The sequence below is a fragment of the Anoplopoma fimbria genome, chromosome 15, assembly GCF_027596085.1.
Source record: "Anoplopoma fimbria isolate UVic2021 breed Golden Eagle Sablefish chromosome 15, Afim_UVic_2022, whole genome shotgun sequence".
Taxonomy (NCBI): Eukaryota; Metazoa; Chordata; class Actinopteri; order Perciformes; family Anoplopomatidae; genus Anoplopoma; species Anoplopoma fimbria.
The window spans coordinates 14,941,098-14,960,011 of NC_072463.1; the positions used below are offsets into that span (position 1 = coordinate 14,941,098).

General features: G+C 44.9%; 1 protein-coding gene across 1 annotated transcript in view; it reads right to left on the reverse strand.

Moving 5' to 3' along the window:
- Positions 1-528: 528 nt before the first annotated feature.
- ctage5 (CTAGE family, member 5) overlaps positions 529-18,914 on the reverse strand; it is a 19,729-nt gene continuing 1,343 nt past the window's right edge. Inside the window, exons 3-28 of the mRNA XM_054613450.1 lie at positions 18,583-18,669; positions 13,429-18,346; positions 13,078-13,278; positions 12,729-12,829; positions 10,030-10,161; positions 9,815-9,836; positions 9,557-9,645; positions 9,179-9,250; positions 8,157-8,267; positions 7,939-8,010; positions 7,694-7,798; positions 7,282-7,404; positions 6,817-6,987; positions 6,627-6,717; positions 4,558-4,625; positions 4,386-4,456; positions 4,183-4,284; positions 3,966-4,062; positions 3,625-3,692; positions 3,095-3,180; positions 2,850-2,963; positions 2,228-2,386; positions 1,359-1,501; positions 1,109-1,161; positions 725-911; positions 529-621 (exon numbers count right to left, since the gene is read on the reverse strand). Coding sequence (XP_054469425.1) covers positions 731-911; positions 1,109-1,161; positions 1,359-1,501; positions 2,228-2,386; positions 2,850-2,963; positions 3,095-3,180; positions 3,625-3,692; positions 3,966-4,062; positions 4,183-4,284; positions 4,386-4,456; positions 4,558-4,625; positions 6,627-6,717; positions 6,817-6,987; positions 7,282-7,404; positions 7,694-7,798; positions 7,939-8,010; positions 8,157-8,267; positions 9,179-9,250; positions 9,557-9,645; positions 9,815-9,836; positions 10,030-10,161; positions 12,729-12,829; positions 13,078-13,278; positions 13,429-18,346; positions 18,583-18,669 — 7,437 coding nt within the window. The 3' untranslated portion in view covers positions 529-621; positions 725-730. The remainder of the gene's footprint in view (positions 622-724; positions 912-1,108; positions 1,162-1,358; positions 1,502-2,227; positions 2,387-2,849; positions 2,964-3,094; positions 3,181-3,624; positions 3,693-3,965; positions 4,063-4,182; positions 4,285-4,385; positions 4,457-4,557; positions 4,626-6,626; positions 6,718-6,816; positions 6,988-7,281; positions 7,405-7,693; positions 7,799-7,938; positions 8,011-8,156; positions 8,268-9,178; positions 9,251-9,556; positions 9,646-9,814; positions 9,837-10,029; positions 10,162-12,728; positions 12,830-13,077; positions 13,279-13,428; positions 18,347-18,582; positions 18,670-18,914) is intronic.

Sequence of the window (18,914 nt, forward strand, 5' to 3'; positions counted from 1 at the left end):
CACACACACACACACACACACTAAGCCGTGATCCTGCTGCTGACACTGTGGCTCCACGGCAACAGGAACTACTTCCCAGGGAATATAGCTGGATGGGCAGAATTAGAGTAAAAGGAAGGGGGAAAAAAGCTAAGTGACGAATAGAGAGAGAGAAGAGAGAGAGAAGAGAGTAGAGCAGAGAGACCGAGCAGAAGCAGACGGACAGAAACAAAGTGGGCTAATGGAGGCTGATGGTTTCCCCGGCGCTAACGCCCTTCATGAGAGACGTCCTCCTGGCTAACATGTGGATGTTACAGGAAACAGAATGATGGGAAACAGCAACCTGCCCAACCATCCGTCTACCGCTGGGTTAAACTTTTAACCATCACCTCGCGGCTCAAGTTAAAAACCCTGGTGAGGCTCAAATGGCGTCCTCAGGCGAGGGGGGGTGCTCCTCTGGCGACTGGCTGTGCGGCGGGGAGGGGACGGACTGCTGAGGAGGGAGAGGACCCATGGAGGGATGAGGGTGGCCGTCGAGCAGAGGGGGGCGCATGGGGGGAGCGTAGTGAGGGCGAGGGCCAAGAGCCCCACCTGGAGGGTAACGAGGAGGGAGCATCATCCCTGGAGGTGGAGGAGCCCACACTGGAGTAAAGAGGAAATGGGCAGAGAGAGAGTCAGGTTAACTGACGACATTTCAAGATTACGTGGCACCAAAAAGTTGCGGAAAATTGCCGTGACTGCTTACTAGGCATCATGGGAGGGCCCGCAGGTCCCCTGGGCTGGTAGAAATCAGGAGGTGGTGGGCCATAGGGGGCTCTACGAGGAAAGGGACCGCCCATGGGGCCCATTGGGCCCATCGGGGGACCGGGAGGAAGTGGGCCCCCGAACCTTGGATCAGCTTCAGGAGGAGTCCTTCGATCCACAGCACCAGACTGGTGACACAGATATATTTAAAAGGTTACAGAGACTGGACTGTCGACACACACACACACACACACACACACACACACACACACACACACACACACACACACACACACACACACACACACACACACACACACACACACATCACACACACACACACACACACACACACACACACACACACACACACAAACATTCTTACCTCTCTGTGTTCCAGCTCTCCAGGCCCATGGCTGTTTTCTCTGAAGGAGCCATCTGCATTGAAATAATTGAATGAATGAATGAATGAATGAATGAATGAAGAGGAAATGAGCAATCGTGAACAAGGTGGTTCATGTGTGTTTCCATTTCCATTTGTTCAGCTATATACAGTCCAAAAGAGTTAAATACAGCTAGGACAGTGTAGAGGAGAACTCCATGAAGGAATGATATACAGATTGCAATTGACTCACCTGCCATGTTGTGAGGGGGTCCCGGGGGAGGCCCCTGGGATGGAGAGGGCCGGGTGGGAGAGAGCCAGGAGGAGGGAAAGGGCCCAGAGCTCCTTGGGGAGGTCTCCTGTACATTGGACCTCCTGGTTCTGGGAACATATAGCCTAAGAGACAGATGCATGGTGAGAAAGAAAGAACACACTAAGATTTATATATACTATCTATATATATATATATATATACACATATACATATATATCATCAGCTCTCTGTTTCTAAAGCTGTAAACACATTAAACAAAGCTCCAAGTGGTCGTGTAATGTTGATCTCTCTTTTATCACTGAGCTTCACAGACAACTGCAGTTTCCAGTGTCCAAACTCAAAATGCAATAAGCACAACACATATGCACCGTCGACATGCATTTGGCACGCACATGCACACTATTCCACTTTGACTGTTGACTTGCCAAACCGCAGGTGCAACTACCAACCTTAACGATGGCCGCGGTCCATTTAAATAGATGGTATGAGCTACACCTGGGCATTAACTGCTGCTGCACTCAAATGTCAGCTGTGGGTTTCGGATCCCCAAAACAATGTGCAGAAGCAATACCAGAGTGCCTTCAGAACGTACGGTACATACTGGGCCTGAATGAAGTCAACGTGGATATGGCGTGACGCTATTTTTTTTTTTTAACACAAGCATTAGTAATAAATAAATGACCAAGATTTTTTTCCCCCGCCAACGTAAAAAGGATCGTAATCCTCGATATGTTCACAGGCAGGTAGGATGTGAGAGTGTCTCCAGGCCTGTGTCATACAGGCTGTGGACCCATCAAATGTTACTGATTCACTCTACGTTTTTCTCTTTGTCTCTCTTCCACACACACCTGGAGGTCCTAGGGGCCCGGGGGGGCCAGGGGGTCCTGGTGGGGGGCCCCTGCGATCTCTCTCCCATGTCGGAGAGATCGAGCCGCTGTCTGAATGAGGACCTCCGCTCCGCTCCAGCTCTCCTTGGCCACCTGGGGGCTCCATCGGGCCACGAGACACTGCGGAGGAAAGGGACAGTACCAGAGACAAGGGGGAGAGGGAGGGGGAAGGAGAGAGGAGAGAGAGAGAGAGAGAGAGAGAGAGAGAGGTAAAGAGGGAGGGGAAGAAGCAGAACCAATCGGCCAAAGACAAAATATCAGACAATTAGGCCAGAATGAGTGTGACTGCAAGAAGGAGCCAAAGAGAAACTGTCATGTCAATCAGAATGGACTGATGGGATTTTAAGACATATCATCACGTTGCACTTTTTTCCCCCATTGACTTTCCAGAGCGCTAACAGCATGCCAGCATACAGACCATGCTACTGCACACGTTTAAGTGTCTACAGTTGATCATGCTGCAGACAGCTGGTCATCTCCAACATGCTGCAAGTGTTTACTGGTGGATTCTGGTCTACTGTGCAGCTGCAACTGTGTCTATATGTGTGGATTTATGACTTTCTGTGTGTTTGTGTGGTTATACCTCTAGGAGACAGTCTAGCAGGCGGTCCATCCATTAATGTCGGAGGAGACAGAAAAGCTCTGGTTTCAGACGCAGGTCGACCCAGAGGAGAAGGACCGTATGGGGACCTTTCAGCTGAAAGGGTGAAGGAGAAGTTTGGTGAGTGCAAAGTCAAAGGAAATCTGCAGCGAACTGCCCGCAGGTTGGGGTCTATTAGCCACAGAATATGATGTAAGTTCAATAATCCAAAAAGTGAGTGTGTTTACCTCTGAAAGGCAGCGGTCTAGCCAGGCTGTCCAAGGCGTAGGGATCTTTGTCGAGTGCGTCTAGTTTAAACTGTGTGTCTGTCAGCCTGAGAGAAAACAAAACCAATGTCAACATATCACAAACATTTTCTGGACCCGACGACGTAATGTATAAAGTATATAAAAACGACAGATGAAAACCTCTCAAACAGTGGAGGCAAAAGTGTATTTCTTTATTATAACACAGTTGGTTTCATGAGCCACAAACATAAATACGTTCTAGGGGAACTGAAGACGTCATCTATGCGTGCTTCAAAGATGGAAGACTATATTGACCAAAACAGGAATTTTACCTCGCAGAACACGGAAGTTGCTAGTGTTCGGTTTGTTGGTGTTATTGTGTAACTTTGGTGAATTAACTAAAAGGGCCTCACCTTTGAAAAAACCAAAGTCACACAATAACACCAACCTCATACAACCCCCGACTTCAAAGCATCCGTACTATATCTTTAACCTCTTATTAATTGAAAGTTCAGTTACTGCCTGCTTACTTCTGTCTAAAGAGGCCGTTCTCTCTCCTGATGTCTGCTAGCTCTCTTTCTGCTGCTCGGGCTGCCAGCTGGAAAATCAAGCCAAGATCAAAAACACAACATGACATAAGTACATACATACAGATGCAGTCAAGTTCTCAACATTAAGATAAGTAATTGGAATGTAGCACTCATACAATGATAGATTAAGAGACCCCTGATCTAATGTCAGAGTAGATGTGTGTGTGCTGCAGTGACAGGAAAATAGGAAAAAAACAATAACAGCCACAACAACATCAACTGACTACCTATTTGGCTATAGAAAAAAAGGATAATCTTCATATTTTTTTCTTTTTACTAACCCAGTTATTGTGAGCCTTCTTCTCGTGTGCTGATACTTGAGTCTGGTAAGACTGTTTGGTTTTCTCCAGCTCCTCCTCCATCTCTTCTGCTCGTTTTCTGAAGGAAAAGGTGGCGTACAGGTGAGACTCTACAGGTGTTTTTCTGTGCAGAGGAAGGCTCACTAACGAACCCCTGCATGTTGTCAATGTGTTGGTGACAGTTTGAGGGAGCAGCTACCTGTAGTTGCTGAGCTCTTCCATGGCCAACGAAATGTTTTTGTCCGCTTTATTCAACTTCTCCTCTTTCTGCAGGCGCTCCTTCTCCTCCACCGTCAGCAGCCTGCAAATGCACACGTTCATCAACATCCCGTACATCTGCTATAGCTTGCATTTGCTCTTTCAACTTCTCCGCACATTTAATCCTCGTGGGTCTGTCTATACCTGTGTAGCTTGAGCTCGTTCTCCTGGTACATTTCTGTCATGATCTGGAGTTTCTGTTGTAATCTTTGGACCTGTGCACGTGAAGAACAGAAATAAATCCACAAGCGAATGAAAGTGTAACAACAATATGGCAAATAAAATATCGCACAAATACATAGTTGAGGGCAGCTACCTGATCTAGGTACTTTTCAGTTTCTGAATGCAGAGATAACTTCTCATTGTCCAGCTCTTTGATGCTCACTAGAGGGGAAAACAAAGCGCGCACACACACACACACACACAGAAAAATTCCATCAGTGACATGTTTAGTCTCTCGTTCTGTATCAGACAACTAAATGACAAGCTCGCTAAAACACCAGCATCAGTGTAGAGCAGGGGTCTCAAACTCAATTTGGCTTGGGGCCACTGCTGGTATTGTCGTCTCATAGGAGGGCCACTTCAACGTTCAAGCACTACAAGAAAGCGCAATATTTTTGAAAATTTACTTTTTTATTTCCATGTTTTTAATAACTTATTGAAACATTGCACTGAACCAACACATACAATCCCTGAATACATTTGTGCTTTATTCTATTTCTTGCCAGAGACCTGGCAGCGCTTCTGCTCACACAGCTGAGCAACATTTGCCCTGATCAAGGTTACAGTAGAAACTCTGAGTACAGCTTCAACATGGGCATCACTAAGTACTTGCATTTATTAAAGTTCATAGTCAAGAAAAGTTTTTCACACAGATACGTGCTTCCAAAAAGGCACATTACCCGACTGAACATTTTTGACAGCTCAGGGAAGGATGGAAGTAATTCTCTCATGAATTGTCCAGTCATGTCTGCTTTTCCCTGTGCCTCTCTGAATTTAGCTTTTAGATCACTGTTGCACTGCAAGTCAATAAGTTCCATTTGCAACATACTTGGGACACTCTCCACATCAGCTGAGAAGGGGTCAGCAAACAGCTGGAAAGTGTCACAGCATGCCTTGAAGTCAGCAAAACGCTGATCAAACTCCTGCAGAAGGTTTTCACTAGCACAGGCATATTCACCACCACTGAAGGCTGTGCCCTCCTCCACGAGAGACCTGCATGTTGTGAAATGGCTGAGATATTTTACAGAAAGCTGAGTTTTCCACAATTTCAGTTTAGCGGAGAAGGCTTTCACATTTTCATAAGCTGCAGTGATAAGCTGACCAGGGCCCTGGAGCTTCAGGTTAAGGATGTTCAGCTCCTGTGTTAAGTCCACTAGGAATGCAAGGTCCATAACCCACCCTGGATCATCAGGTTCAGGAACATCCATTCTGTCATCTTCCATGAATTTCTTCACTTCTGCTCTTAAGTCAAAAAATCTCTTCAGGACACTACTAAATGATGTACTTTTACTAAAGTAAAGTACATCACCATATGTTGTAAAAAGGCCCTGAACTGGCGGTGCTGTAAACTCCTGGACCTGATGTAACTGATACATCTCAGGACAACAGACATGACATGCTGCACAGTGCCTGTTGGTGTACGATGCAGTGCAGAACGACTGCTGGATCTGCATTTTCCTCTAACTTTCTTTGAACCAGCGCTACCAGTCGGTCATAGACGGGGCTCCATCCGTGGTAATGCCCACCAGTCTGTTCGCACAGCTCCTGGAATATATCCTTGGCTGTGGTGCGGCCGTGCATTGGACACAAACTCAGCAGCTCTTCTGCTTTATCGGGGACTGTTATTGCCGACGGACAGGTGTCGGTATGTGACTGCAGACCACATTAGGCTACATTATTTTCTTACTTTTCTTTTATCTCGCCGCGTACGCATCACTTTGATTTATTTTGTCAGAGAGAGACATATATACGTATAATGTCCCGCTGGGCAGCAACTTAAAAAACTTTCTTTTTGAGGTGTTGTGAACGCAGCGCGCTGGGACGAATGTCCGCGTTTGCCTCATAGAAACGAGGCAGCCAGCCAGCACGGAAGAGAACTCTCCATGGCAACGCTGCTGTCACTGTCACTCATTGAGAATGTTTCTCTGCTTGCATCAAGCCCGGTCGATGTCCCGCCCCCGAGAGCCATATACCCCACCGTGATTGGTAGGTTCGTTCAGCTCCGCACACAACACTGTAAAGTGCCATTCATATAAAACTCGCGGGCCGCACTAACATTAAACTTTCATATTAAGGTGGGGGCCACAAAATATCGTCTAGCGGGCCGCAATTGGCCCGCGGGCCGCGAGTTTGAGACCCCTGGTGTAGACCATGCTGACTCACCTTGCAGGTCTTCTTTTGCTTTGACTTCATCGTTCAGTTTGGCAAACAGTCTGTTCTTGTCTTCATCTACTGCTTTCAGGTCTGCATTCAGCTAGAGTGTACAGAGATGTTTAATATGAATGAGTCTGGCTGTTACCACACATTTCAGCGTCATGAACACTGTGTGCCTGTGTCGATTAAAATAAAATACCTTCGCAGCATAGATGAGTTTCTGGACTTTCTGGAGATGGCCTTGTGTGTCCATAACGTCTCCTTTCCCGTTTGCCGCCGCTGTACCATTGGACGTTTCCTTCTCTCCTCCTTCCTCCTCCTCCAGGTCAGAATCCCAACCTTTCATGCTCAGCAGCCGATCCGTCAACGACTGGAAGCGAACAAGTATTTGGTGTCAAACTCATTCCGGACAACAAACAGTAACGTATCTGAAGCCTTGATTGATTGCATCAGTTTGCGTCCTTCTTCTGTGGTTTTCCTCGAGATATTCCTTGTATTTGAAACCCAGTTTTTAATAGAAATCTCAAGGTATATATATATATATATATATATATATATATATATATATATATATATATATATATATATATATATATATATATATATATATATATCACGGTTACTAGTCACCACATACTGTAATAAATGCTGGAACCAACCGTACCGTTATACGCTCATCCTTGTTGGTCACATCCTGCAGCATCGTGCTGTGGGCCAACTCACACCTGCTCATCTCCGCCTCCAACTCACTCACTCTCTCTGCCCATCCCTCCACCTGCTGCCTAAACTGCAGAGACAAAAGAGGCAGAACAAAAGATGGAGAGACGGAAATGGAAAGGATAAAGATACAAAATAAGCCAAGAAGGGATCAGATTTTGGATAACTTTATGTACATGAGTTGTGATGATTCTGTGAGAGTTCACTTAGAAAATCAGGAATCTAATAGTGTGTGATCGGATGGACTGAATGGAACAAACTGGCTTGGCAGTACTTTTAACCTTTAATTTCAACCATGGAAAAGTAAAACCACCTCACTTGCCAACATGTCCAGTAATTGTAGGTGTAGACCGTCCTACCTGAGCGTTGCTCTCCTGCAGCAGTGCGTTCTCTTCTCCAGCTGTTTCCAGATTCCTCTGTAGCCTGTCACTGTTCATTTTGTACACTTTCAGAGTGGTTTGTGCCTAGAGACAAACAAACAGGCAGCGATTACATGGCGTAATGCGGCACACGGAGGGACAGAGCAGAGGAGGGAAAGAGGAAGCAGGAGAGAGGAGAGGACAGGAGTGTGTAGGTACAGAGGAGAAAGGTGAGGGAATGGTACCTGCTCTTCCTGTGACTGGAGGTCTCGGTTTTCATCTTCAGTGGCTTTCATGCTCTCTTCAAGCAAAGCTATCTGTAAAGATAACCCACAAAATAGAATTATCTCTATCAATATCACACCGATGCAATGGATTCCCATTCCTATCCAAATATCAATTCTTGATTAACGGTTGCAGATGTTACAGCTGGTATTGTTGGTCGCATTTAGTGTGCTCTTACCCTCCTTTCCTGCTCTATCCTATGTTCTCTCTGCTGGTCCAGTTGATCCTTCAGTTGTTCCAGATCCCTATCCAGCTCCTTTTTAGCATGTCCCAACTGTCTGGCTTTGACCTGGAGGAACAAGAAAACAAGTTAAAGTGAGAGCAAAAGAGTGAGAGAATGTGGAGTGAACATGAAGAGTCAGCTCACTGTGTCAAAATGTGGTTCATTATTAATCCAAATTTGGCAAGGCAGTTAAAAAAGTGATATTTTCACTGTAAAGTGGCTGTTTGTTCGCACTATCCACTCTGCTCCTGTAATCCTGCAAATTTCCCCACTGTGGGATTAATAAATCTTATAATCTATATTTTTAACATCACATAATAACATTGTATCAAATGATGACGTAAAAATACTACAGGGATAGCTTGTAGTGATAAATCTACAGAGCTTTATAGTGAGTTTCAGCTCATTGTTCAGCTCTTTATTCCACAACTTTTCTGTTCTTGTCCACTGTCACTGTTCTCATAGTTTTGTTTAAATCAGCAGCAGGTTGCCGTTTTCAGCAACACCAAACAGCAGACAGACACAGTTAGGGACAAGCGTGTGAATATCGAGGAGCATTTAGCGGGCAAAGAGCCAGTTATTACCCTCAGGAGTAACACACCATTACATTTGCCAGGTGGCCAGAAGCATCATTTTTCTCCATAACTGCTGGATGTGTAAACAAGCTTGATAGGTGATGATGTGTCAGTGTTCACAACTGTTTCTGCAGCCCCCAAGTGGCCCAAAAAAAAGTAATGCTATTGCAGGTTTAAGACAATCGGGTGAAATGCAACAACATGAAAATACCTTGAAAATCTCAGCAGATTTCTTGGGTAAAACATTTAAAAGAGTACTTACTTACTAAAGTTATAGCTTATGAGCAACAATCAACTTTTAACAAAACACTGTGCAGAAGTCTGTTTTTCATTCTGGTTTTGGTTTCCAAGTAGTTGACATTTCTTATTCACCCTTTAATTGGTTTTCTCTCTCTGCCTTACCTCCAGATGTTCTGTCTTTTGAGTTTGGGCCAAGACACCACTGTCCCTCAGAGCGGTCTCCAGGTCATCATACTGCAAAAGAAACACAATGAGGAAGTGAATTTTAGTAGCAAGACTCATGCTAGCAATGACAAAAAGTGTCTTTCATCAGGATTCAAACTTATGTTCATAAATGTATTTTATAGATTTGCAATGAGGGAGTTTCTGTGTTTTGATCACGCTTCAGACAACATGCGTAAGACTCGGCATCTTCTCATTGAGACCATTTTCACGCTTATAGAAATCAAAACATATTTTATGCATTTGGCGCCTCGTTTAAGTTGGTCAGACAGAATCTGCCACCAGTCAGTAGTCAGACACCCCTGGCCCGGTACCAACCTCTTGTTGACATTTGCTGAGAGTCTCAAGGACTTTACACTTCTCGTCCAGCAGCTCTGCCACCTGCTCAGCCATCCACCGCTCTTTACCTAAAAATAAATAAATACATTCAAATTATTTTCCAACATAATTCTGCTTAATGGGTTAAAAAAAAAAAACAATGGCCAGTGAGAAGTTTTAATAGGCAGTGATCGGTGCTGTTTTATTTCTCTCAAGTCATAAAAATGTGATATTAAGGAATAAGTAGGGAAAACTTACTTCGATACATTCTGCTTTTGACCTGTGAAGAAATAAAACGAAAACATTGATGAACACTCAGTAAAGGGGTTAATTGGTTGATAGATGTGCTGACTGCGAACACATGTGGTCTCTTTGTGTCTATGTTTGCACCAACAGCGACATTTCAAATGAATACACTGCTTATGCAATCTTTTCGATGTTGATGCGTATCATATACATGGCCGTGTACTCACAGAGCTATAACATCTACAGGTGAACAACAGCATTGTCATCAGCCCCACCAGACTGGAGACGATGACTGGTTCCCATGGCACCCCGTACAGGTCTGGCCCGGGTCTGATGTCATCAGGCAGTGACGAAACAACCTGAACGGAGAGGAGAGATCTGTTTATTTTAAGGAGCTGGTTTCAGCTGACAAGAGGGGTGTGATCCTTGTCAGTCTGGGAACAACATTTGGTTCACTCTATTTAACCATGTGGATTTACACAATGGAGTATGTATTGTGGACATAAGGACCAGCTTCTCAGTGCTGAACAACAAACCTGCAAACTAGTCAAGAAGTGCTACCCTGAGCCTTCCACTTAGCACTTATTGTATTCATATTAGTTTGTTGCACTTATTGTATTCGTATTAGTTTGTTGCACTTATTGTATTCATATTAGTCTGTTGCACTTATTGTATTCATATTAGTTTGTTGCACTTATTGTATTTGTATTAGTTTGTTTCTGTACTTTTGCTCTGGTTTATGCTCTTAGATGCTTGTTTAAGAAAGGAGATGCACTTATGACTTCTGGTGACTAGGTATTCCCTATGTTGAATACACTTATTGTAAGTAGCTTTGGATAAAAGCATCTGCTAAATGACTGTAATGTAATAATGTAATGTAATATAATAATATAATGTAATGTAACACAGATGGTTTCATGCAGCCTGGCAGTCAGAGACCCACAGAGCAGCTGTTGCTTCTTACATGTCTCAAAGGAGCCAAACAACCGGCTTCATTCATGTCCTGGTGGTTTTAATACTCTTACACATGTCCCACTGTATGTAGATCACATTAGTTGGCATTAACCTGAATACTTTCCTGATTATATACACACATCCTACTTTAACCATCAATTACCAAGCTAACTGTGGCTAACTAGTACTAGCTCCCTGTGTGGACAACCACAAACACGTCTGACACACCACACGTGCTGTCAAACACAAGCTACACAAAGCAGAGGATGCATCATCAGCATCATCATCATCATCATCATCATCAGTAGCTTGTGATCACTGTGATCACAGTGACATGCTAACGAAACCTTCCGCACAACGCACATCCTTCACCGCCTGCACCGCGACGCTGTAGTAAGCCTCCGCCGTGGCCTGGAAGTAGACCGCCTTGTCGGCCAACAGGTCGCTTTGTTCCTCCATTTCCCGATTATCTCATCAGTCTATTATGTTGGTTATGGCTGTCATTTAAAAAGCTTGACATTTAGGACTCAGAATCTAAAGCCGTCGACCGGGCTGTCGGTGATTTCACATCCTACTCACAACACCGACGCTGCGGAGCGGACCGCGTCATGTTGCACGTACGCAGGGGGGGCCGGATGTTGTCTTTTCTTTACAAACGCCTCAATGAGAGTCTACTATTCTAGTTTTTGCTTCAGAGGATGATAACAGGAGTAGTATATATATATTTTAATAATTTATAAACACACATGCATTGATTTGAGCACGCACAGGGTTATGTAGATATGTGTTCACCCCCCCGCCGGTGTCAATGGTTCACTTGCAACGTCACCAATTGTAAAATGCCACACTGGCACATCGGAGCGCTTTTAAAGTGACACCAAAAGAAACAGGTGTCACTCCACCCAGGGCTCTGACGACACATACATTGAGAACTCTCAATTATTAATATTATTATTAGTGTTTGATAATCTCCCGAATAAATAACTTTATAATTATAAACTAAAGCACATAATGTTTTTTTGCACAAATGTCATATATCTCAAGCTGTTTACAGACATGTGTCACATGAGTTACAGCAGTAGGGTCAGTGTCATGACTAACTGGTCCAAGTAGAACATAGGTGAGGACTCAACTCGAGTCAGCAAATGTTTGAATAAAGTTCTTACCGACGTGGCCTCATTTTCGTCCATTTGACACTATATCCAGTCCTCTCAACACATTTAAAAACTGTTTGCCTTTCGAGAAGTTAGGTTGCCAGCTGGCTCAACGTTTGTAATAGACCCAGCAGTCCTCAGGAATGTGAGTGATGATGACGGAGCCAGCTTGACACAAGTGGCGTGTCTTAAAGAACCAGACACAGTATGTTGACCCTGAAAGATCAGCTGTATAGACCTCTGGAGGTTTGTCAGAGGGACTATTCCAAAGCCATGCACACAACGATCAAAACTAGTTATGTATAGGCTTACATGTGAACTTTTAAGTTACCTCACCAATGATGTTAAAAACTGGGCCAGGCAACATTTCTGATTAAACCAAATGCAGCCTGCTTGGACCCCAGTCATAATGTCTACGAAACAATGTTGTGAGGTGGGAAAAAAAACTCTGAAAGAGCATATTTTTAATTTATTAAACTAGGTTAATGTTTTTTTTTTTGTTTGAGCCTTTTCACCTGTGAAGTAGTGATTGTTTTGGATTGTCTAAGAACCGTGCTCCAATGATTTTCTGTTAGGATTTAAATCATTATGTCATGCCATGCACATCTTGTACATGATGAATCATCCCCTCTCAAACACACTTAGGTCATCTCTATATGTGTTGGGAACCAACATGAAAGACAACATAGGCCGAAGAAAAAATAGTTGTGTAGTTAGATGTCAAATGACAAACATATTCTACGTATATCTTTGAGCGTTGAGTGATAATTTAACCTGCATCCGGCCTCCATGGAGTTAAATCTGCAGATAAATCTCACCTTTACATTTAGCCATATGAGGAGCTCCCTCGCAGCGTGAACATGAGTGGTTGAGTCTTTGGTAATCTGATGAGCAAAGTCCAGAATTTGCCTCATCAGCCCTGGAATTAGATTAACAAACATATTGCCACAATGGTATATTATTCAAATTCATGACAAAGCTTTTATATTAAACGAACTAATGTACTAGTGTGAGACTAAAATTGCAAATAATGCCGTAATGTTCCAGGTTGTGTGTCGCAGGCGGAATGAGGATGCAGCGTTGCACTCCTTCTCATGTCTTATCGCTTCATATCTTTGAATCATCTTTTAATCCTTCTTGATTAAGGGATACTTGAGTCATCCATACCTTCCAGCGGCTGTGGTGATGATGACTTAGGGGGCAATCTCTCTGCTTCACTTCTTTTTTCCTTCTCTCCCCCTTTCTCATCCTCAGTCACCCTCTCTTTTGCTGTGCCTCCATCTTTCTCTTTATCCAGCCCCATCCATTCATCTGTCTCCTTATCTTCTCTGTGAGTTGAACAGGAGTCACCGACGCAGCTGGCACCGGCTGCATTTAACAGGGAACACACATTCACTCTGATTCAGATCATTGCAAGTCAAACCCATACTTGAATCAAAATATCAAAGTAACTTAAAGTATATATTTGAGGCCCGTGAAATACTTTGCTTTGGTTTGTGCTGCTGGTGTCTGATTCACCTGTGCTGAAAGTCTCTCTCACTCTTGCCAGCAGCGTTTCTAGCTTCTGAAGTGCGATGAGCGTTCTGGTCTTTTCTTTATCCTCCTGCGGTGAGGCCGCGAGCCTTTTGCTGGGAGCCACCAGTGCCTCCTTGTGATAATCCAGAAGTCTTTCAATATCCAGCAATATCGAGTCATCGCTATCGGCGTCATCGCTCGTTGTTCGGCTCCCTAACATGTAATCCAAAAACTGCAGCTTGTGTAGCCCAAAGAGCTCCGTCAGAACGGTCGTCTCTTCTGGGCTCATGTGAGCGAGGAGGCTCTTGGACTGTTTGGTGAGGGTTTTAGTCTGGAGGGGGCCATTCGTGGGGTGCGAATTGATCTGCTTTGGGGACGGAGATGCCGTCTGGGACTCTTTGACAGGAAGAGAAGGCTGTGGCTGCTGCCCTGACACGGTGATGGGAGAGTTTGAGCGCAACTCTCGCGCGTAAACCTGATTCGAATCAGTGGTTGAATCCAGTTCTTGCTCAGGAGGGAGATTGGTTTGTACCTTGGATGTCTCGCCTGTGTCAGAACCCAAACTAGGGGCAGACTCTTCCGATCCCTCAGTTTCGGTGACGGGGGATTTGAAATAGCTAAAGGCGTCTTTGAAAAGGCCAAACGCTCCTCCACTTCCAGGCTCTCCTGTCCCTAAATTGTGGTCATCAGACGGAGCGGTTTGTTCAGATATCACAGACGGGCTTTCAACGGACGATACTGGAACCTCCATTCCTCCATCCGTCCTAAAATCAACATGCTTTGCGTTCATCTCCCTCTCTTCCCTGTCAGTGTGCTCCTCTGTTACAATCTTATGATCAGAGTGTACTTGCTCTGTTCTGTTCTCAGGGGAAACCCCATTGCTGACTGTTTCAGTGTCTTCAAGCTCAGTGTTGTTGGCCTCACTGGACTGCGGCTGATCATCTTCTTTGTTCTCAGTTGTGTGGCCAGGTGAAAGTGGATTAGTGCTTTCACCTGAATGTGGTAAATGATTGATTGTCCCCTCATGGGCCATGGCGCCGTCATCCCTATTCTCTTCCTTTTCCTTCTCCACCTGTATTCCATCCTCATCCTTCTCTACGCCTTCAACTGGTACCGGCTGACTCCCTCCTATCCTTTCTGCTAATATTTGTTCGGTTACTAGATCTTGCTGTCCTGTCTTCACTGCCCCTTCGTCCATTGAGGTCAACATATTCGCAGGATCATGTCCATCTCTGTTCGGCACAATTCCGTCTTCGCTAGCTTCAGGACAACGCTCATTTGAACATTTAAGGGTCTCGTCTTCGTCCTTGTTCCTCCTCAAACGCTCCACGTTCTCCATCTCCTCAACCTCTTCCTCTTTCATTTCACCTCTGACCTTTTCTTCCTCTCTCTCCTCCTTTTCCATCTGTGGATTTTCGATCCAGCACTTTTCACTCTTCATGGACGGTTCGGTGAACACAGATTCTGAGATGTTCTCGACTTGTGTCCCTTTCTCGTCCTTCTCCTGCTCTGGACTCTCGTTGTCTTTCTCGTGAGGTAAAGAGTGAAGGCTGTTTTCCATCTCTTCCTCAAAAGGAGACTGCACTTGTTTTTCTTCATCTTCTTTATTCTCTTGTTCCTTTAATACTTCTACCTCCTTCAACTCCTGCATTTCCTCCACCTCCTCCTGCGTTTCCTCTTTTAACTCTTCTATCTCCTGCTGCTTCCCCTCTTCCATTAGCTCCATAACTTCATCCTGTTTCTCCTCTACCTTTAACTCCTCCTCCTTTATCTCCTCCATCTCATCCTTATTTTCCTCTCCATTTGAAAGCTCTTTCTCCCTCTGCTTTTCCTCTTCCTTTAACTCCTCCATCCCCTCCTGTTTCCCTTCTTCCATTATCTCCTCCACTTCCTCCTGTTTCCCCTCTTCCTTTATCTTCTTCCCTTCCTCCTGTTTCCCTTCTTCCTTTATCTTCTTCCCTTCCTCCTGTTTCCCCTCTTCCATTATCTCCTCCACTTCCTCCTGTTTCCCCTCTTCCTTTATCTTCTTCCCTTCCTCCTGTTTCCCTTCTTCCTTTATCTTCTTCCCTTCCTCCTGTTTCCCCTCTTCCTTTATCTTCCTCTCTTCCTCCTGTTTCCCCTCTTCCATTATCTCCTCCCCTTCCTCCTGTTTCCCCTCTTCCATTATCTTCTTCCCTTCCTCCTGTCTCCCTTCTTCCTTTATCTCCTCCCCTTCCTCCTGTTTCCCTTCTTCCTTTATCTTCCTCTCTTCCTCCTGTTTCCCCTCTTCCTTTATCTCCTCCCCTTCCTCCTGTTTCCCTTCTTCCTTTATCTTCCTCTCTTCCTCCTGTTTCCCTTCTTCCTTTATCTCCTCCCCTTCCTCCTGTTTCCCCTCTTCCTTTATCTTCCTCTCTTCCTCCTGTTTCCCTTCTTCCTTTATCTTCCTCTCTTCCTCCTGTTTCCCCTCTTCCATTATCTCCCCCACTTCCTCCTGTTTCCCCTCTTCCATTATCTCCTCCACTTCCTCCTGTTTCCCCTCTTCCATTATCTTCTTCCCTTCCTCCTGTCTCCCTTCTTCCTTTATCTCCTCCCCTTCCTCCTGTTTCCCTTCTTCCTTTATCTTCCTCTCTTCCTCCTGTTTCCCCTCTTCCTTTATCTTCCTCTCTTCCTCCTGTTTCCCCTCTTCCTTTATCTTCCTCTCTTCCTCCTGTTTCCCCTCTTCCTTTATCTTCCTCGCTTCCTCCTGTTTCCCTTCTTCCTTTATCTCCTTCACTTCCTGCTGTTTCTCTTCTCCCTTTATCTCTTCTATCTCCCCCTGCATTTCCTTTTCCTTTGACTCCTCCACCTCCTCAGTCTGCGTTCCTGTTCCGGAGCCGATAGTTGACTTTAGACCCCTTTCATTCAAACTGTATTCCTCAGTTTGAACTGGCTGGAGGTTGTTTCCGTTGCCATCGCTCTCATTTTCTTTAACAGTTTCCTTTAGCTCGTGTGCATCACTAACACTTTGAGTGGCCCCCTGTTGCATATGTGGAGACACCGAGTCCTGATCTGTCCTGTTTTCTGTGCTATCAATCATAGCTAGTGGATCTGAACTATCCACATCGGTTCCTACACTGTGAGCATGTAGAGGTTCATCCTCATTGGAGATTGGTTCATTTCTCTCCTCAGCTCTGCCCGATGACAACAAAGGCTGACTCTTCCCACCCCTATCTCCGCTGGCTCGACTTTGTTCTGCTGAGTCATCAGTCTGGGTCTTGGTAATTTCTCGGTGGAGGACGTCTGTCTCTGCTTTATTCCCTTCACCTTCATGACTACTTGTACCGGTTTTGATCGCGTCGTTGGATCCTTGTGCGCTATCAGTCTGATTTGGGATTTTGGCCCCTTCCTCAACCGTGTCCTTTATTTTGTCCTCCTCAACCTCGCCTACGGAGTTCAAATTCAAGTCCACAGAACTGGAGTCAGGCCCTATATTGATGCCTGATTGTGTCAACAAATCTTGATCAGTGCCACTTGCAGTTTTACTCTCGTTTCCTCCTGCCTCTCTGTTATTAACCTCACCTTCATTTTCTATTGATTTGGGCATCTGATGATCTTTAGCCTCCAGTTCCGTGGATTTTTCTTTCTTGTGATCATCTGAAACATTGTCTTCCTCTTCTTCCTTACTGCTGTTGAGCATTGAAGACATTCCACCTTCAGTCTGGGACGTTTTCTCTAACTCTGTCTGAGAAGAAATGTCTTCTAGGTTGGACTCTGATGCTGCATCTTCAGGTAAGACAAGATCCTTGCTTCTGTCTGAAGAACTTATATCATTGTTATTATTAGGGTCAGCATTGACTCTGATCTCTGGTTGGACATCTTGGTATTTTGTAGTTTCTTCCTCCTTTGATTCATTGCCAGTCTCTGTCCCTACCTCCTCTGTCAGTGCACTTTGAGATCGACTGGTATCCACATTCTCTGAGCCTTTGGGATGTTCTAAGGTTCTGTCCTCTTTTGTTTCCTTAAAACCACTTACATCACTCTCATCAACTTCCTTTTTGTCTTGCCTGAAGCCTAAAATGTCCCCGATCCCCATATCATACCAAGAACCAGACGCCGGCTGTTCTTCCTCCATCTGGACTGTCTCCTTTGCCTCTCTTTCAGGTGTTGTCTCGTGTCCTGACTCCTGATTGGTCGTGCCAAAGCCCAGCGTGCTTGACAGTCCGCTTCCCAGCCAATCCAATGTCCCCGGCTCTTTCTTCTCCTCTTTGTGTAATTGGCTGCCTTCCAGGTCCAGAGACATCCTCCTACCCCTGAATCTCTCTGCAGGTTCTTCATCATCTTCCCTTTCTTCGGCTTGCTCGTTTTCTGCCGTTTTTGTCTCTCCTCCGTAGCCAAGCCACCCAGTCATGGTTGATGTAAAAGAATCAGCAGTTTCTGTGTCTTCTTCTTTACTTTTAACAACGTCGTCTGGTTTTCCTTCTCCTCCCAACCCCAGCCACCCTGTAACGGACGAAGCCAAAGAAGCTTCGGCCTGCATCTCTGTTCTCTCATCTTTTTTCTCTTCTTCAGCCAAACTGCCGGCTTCTTCCTCTGTAGCCAGACCTAACCATCCTGTCACTGAAGAACCAAGCCAGGATGAGGAGGGGGCAGACCCACCTTGTTCCGTCAGAGCCGCGGGAGTCTCCTGTGCTTCCACGTGAGTCCCGGCAGCGGCGTCGCCAGCACTTTCCTTTTCGTCCTCTTCTGCTGATGTGGCGTCAGCTTCCTGTGCCGAAACTGGAGATTCCGTAGAGGGATCTTCTGATGTCGAAGGACTTTCAGTGCTTGTGTCATCGGGGTATGGAGTGGTTTGGATGGTTTCTGACTCCTGGTTTTTCTGATCATCATCATCATCATCATCACTGTCCAAATTACTGGAGTCAATGGGATAACCAGACTTATCCATGCAGAAGAAATCAGATTCCTGAATAAAAAGAGGAAATACGGAATAACAGATTTAACATTACTACTATAGCAACTTCTAATTTGGGGTTAATCTTGTAACATATCACAGTATACCATTTTATTAGATTTAATAGCAACCACGTGCTGTAGTCTTCATGAAAAAGATTGATTTGATCAAAGCCTATTTCCCCGCTGTGGGACTAATAAAGGTTTATCTTATAATCTGAAGAGCTGCTGAAATAAAAGGCTATTTACCTGTGTTTCCACTACTTTCTCCAAGGTAGCATAAACCAGCTCCTCTTGCACTGCATCCTTTGGAAAATAGCCGAACTGTTTGTCAATCTGAAAGCCAAAAGAAGCAGAGTTCTGTGAAGTCACTGCAGCATTGTGGAAGAATGAAGGAAAGGAGCACTCGGCTATCAAGAGGAGAGGAAAAGAGAGACTGACAAAGAGGATGAAGCACATTTTCTACATTTCGCTAAAAGTTTTTTTCGCTTTGTTTTAGGCTCCACAGCTATGATTACATGTGTCTAAGTGATGCAAATGAAAGAAAACATGTTGTTAACAGCTGTCCCATCAGAAAAGAG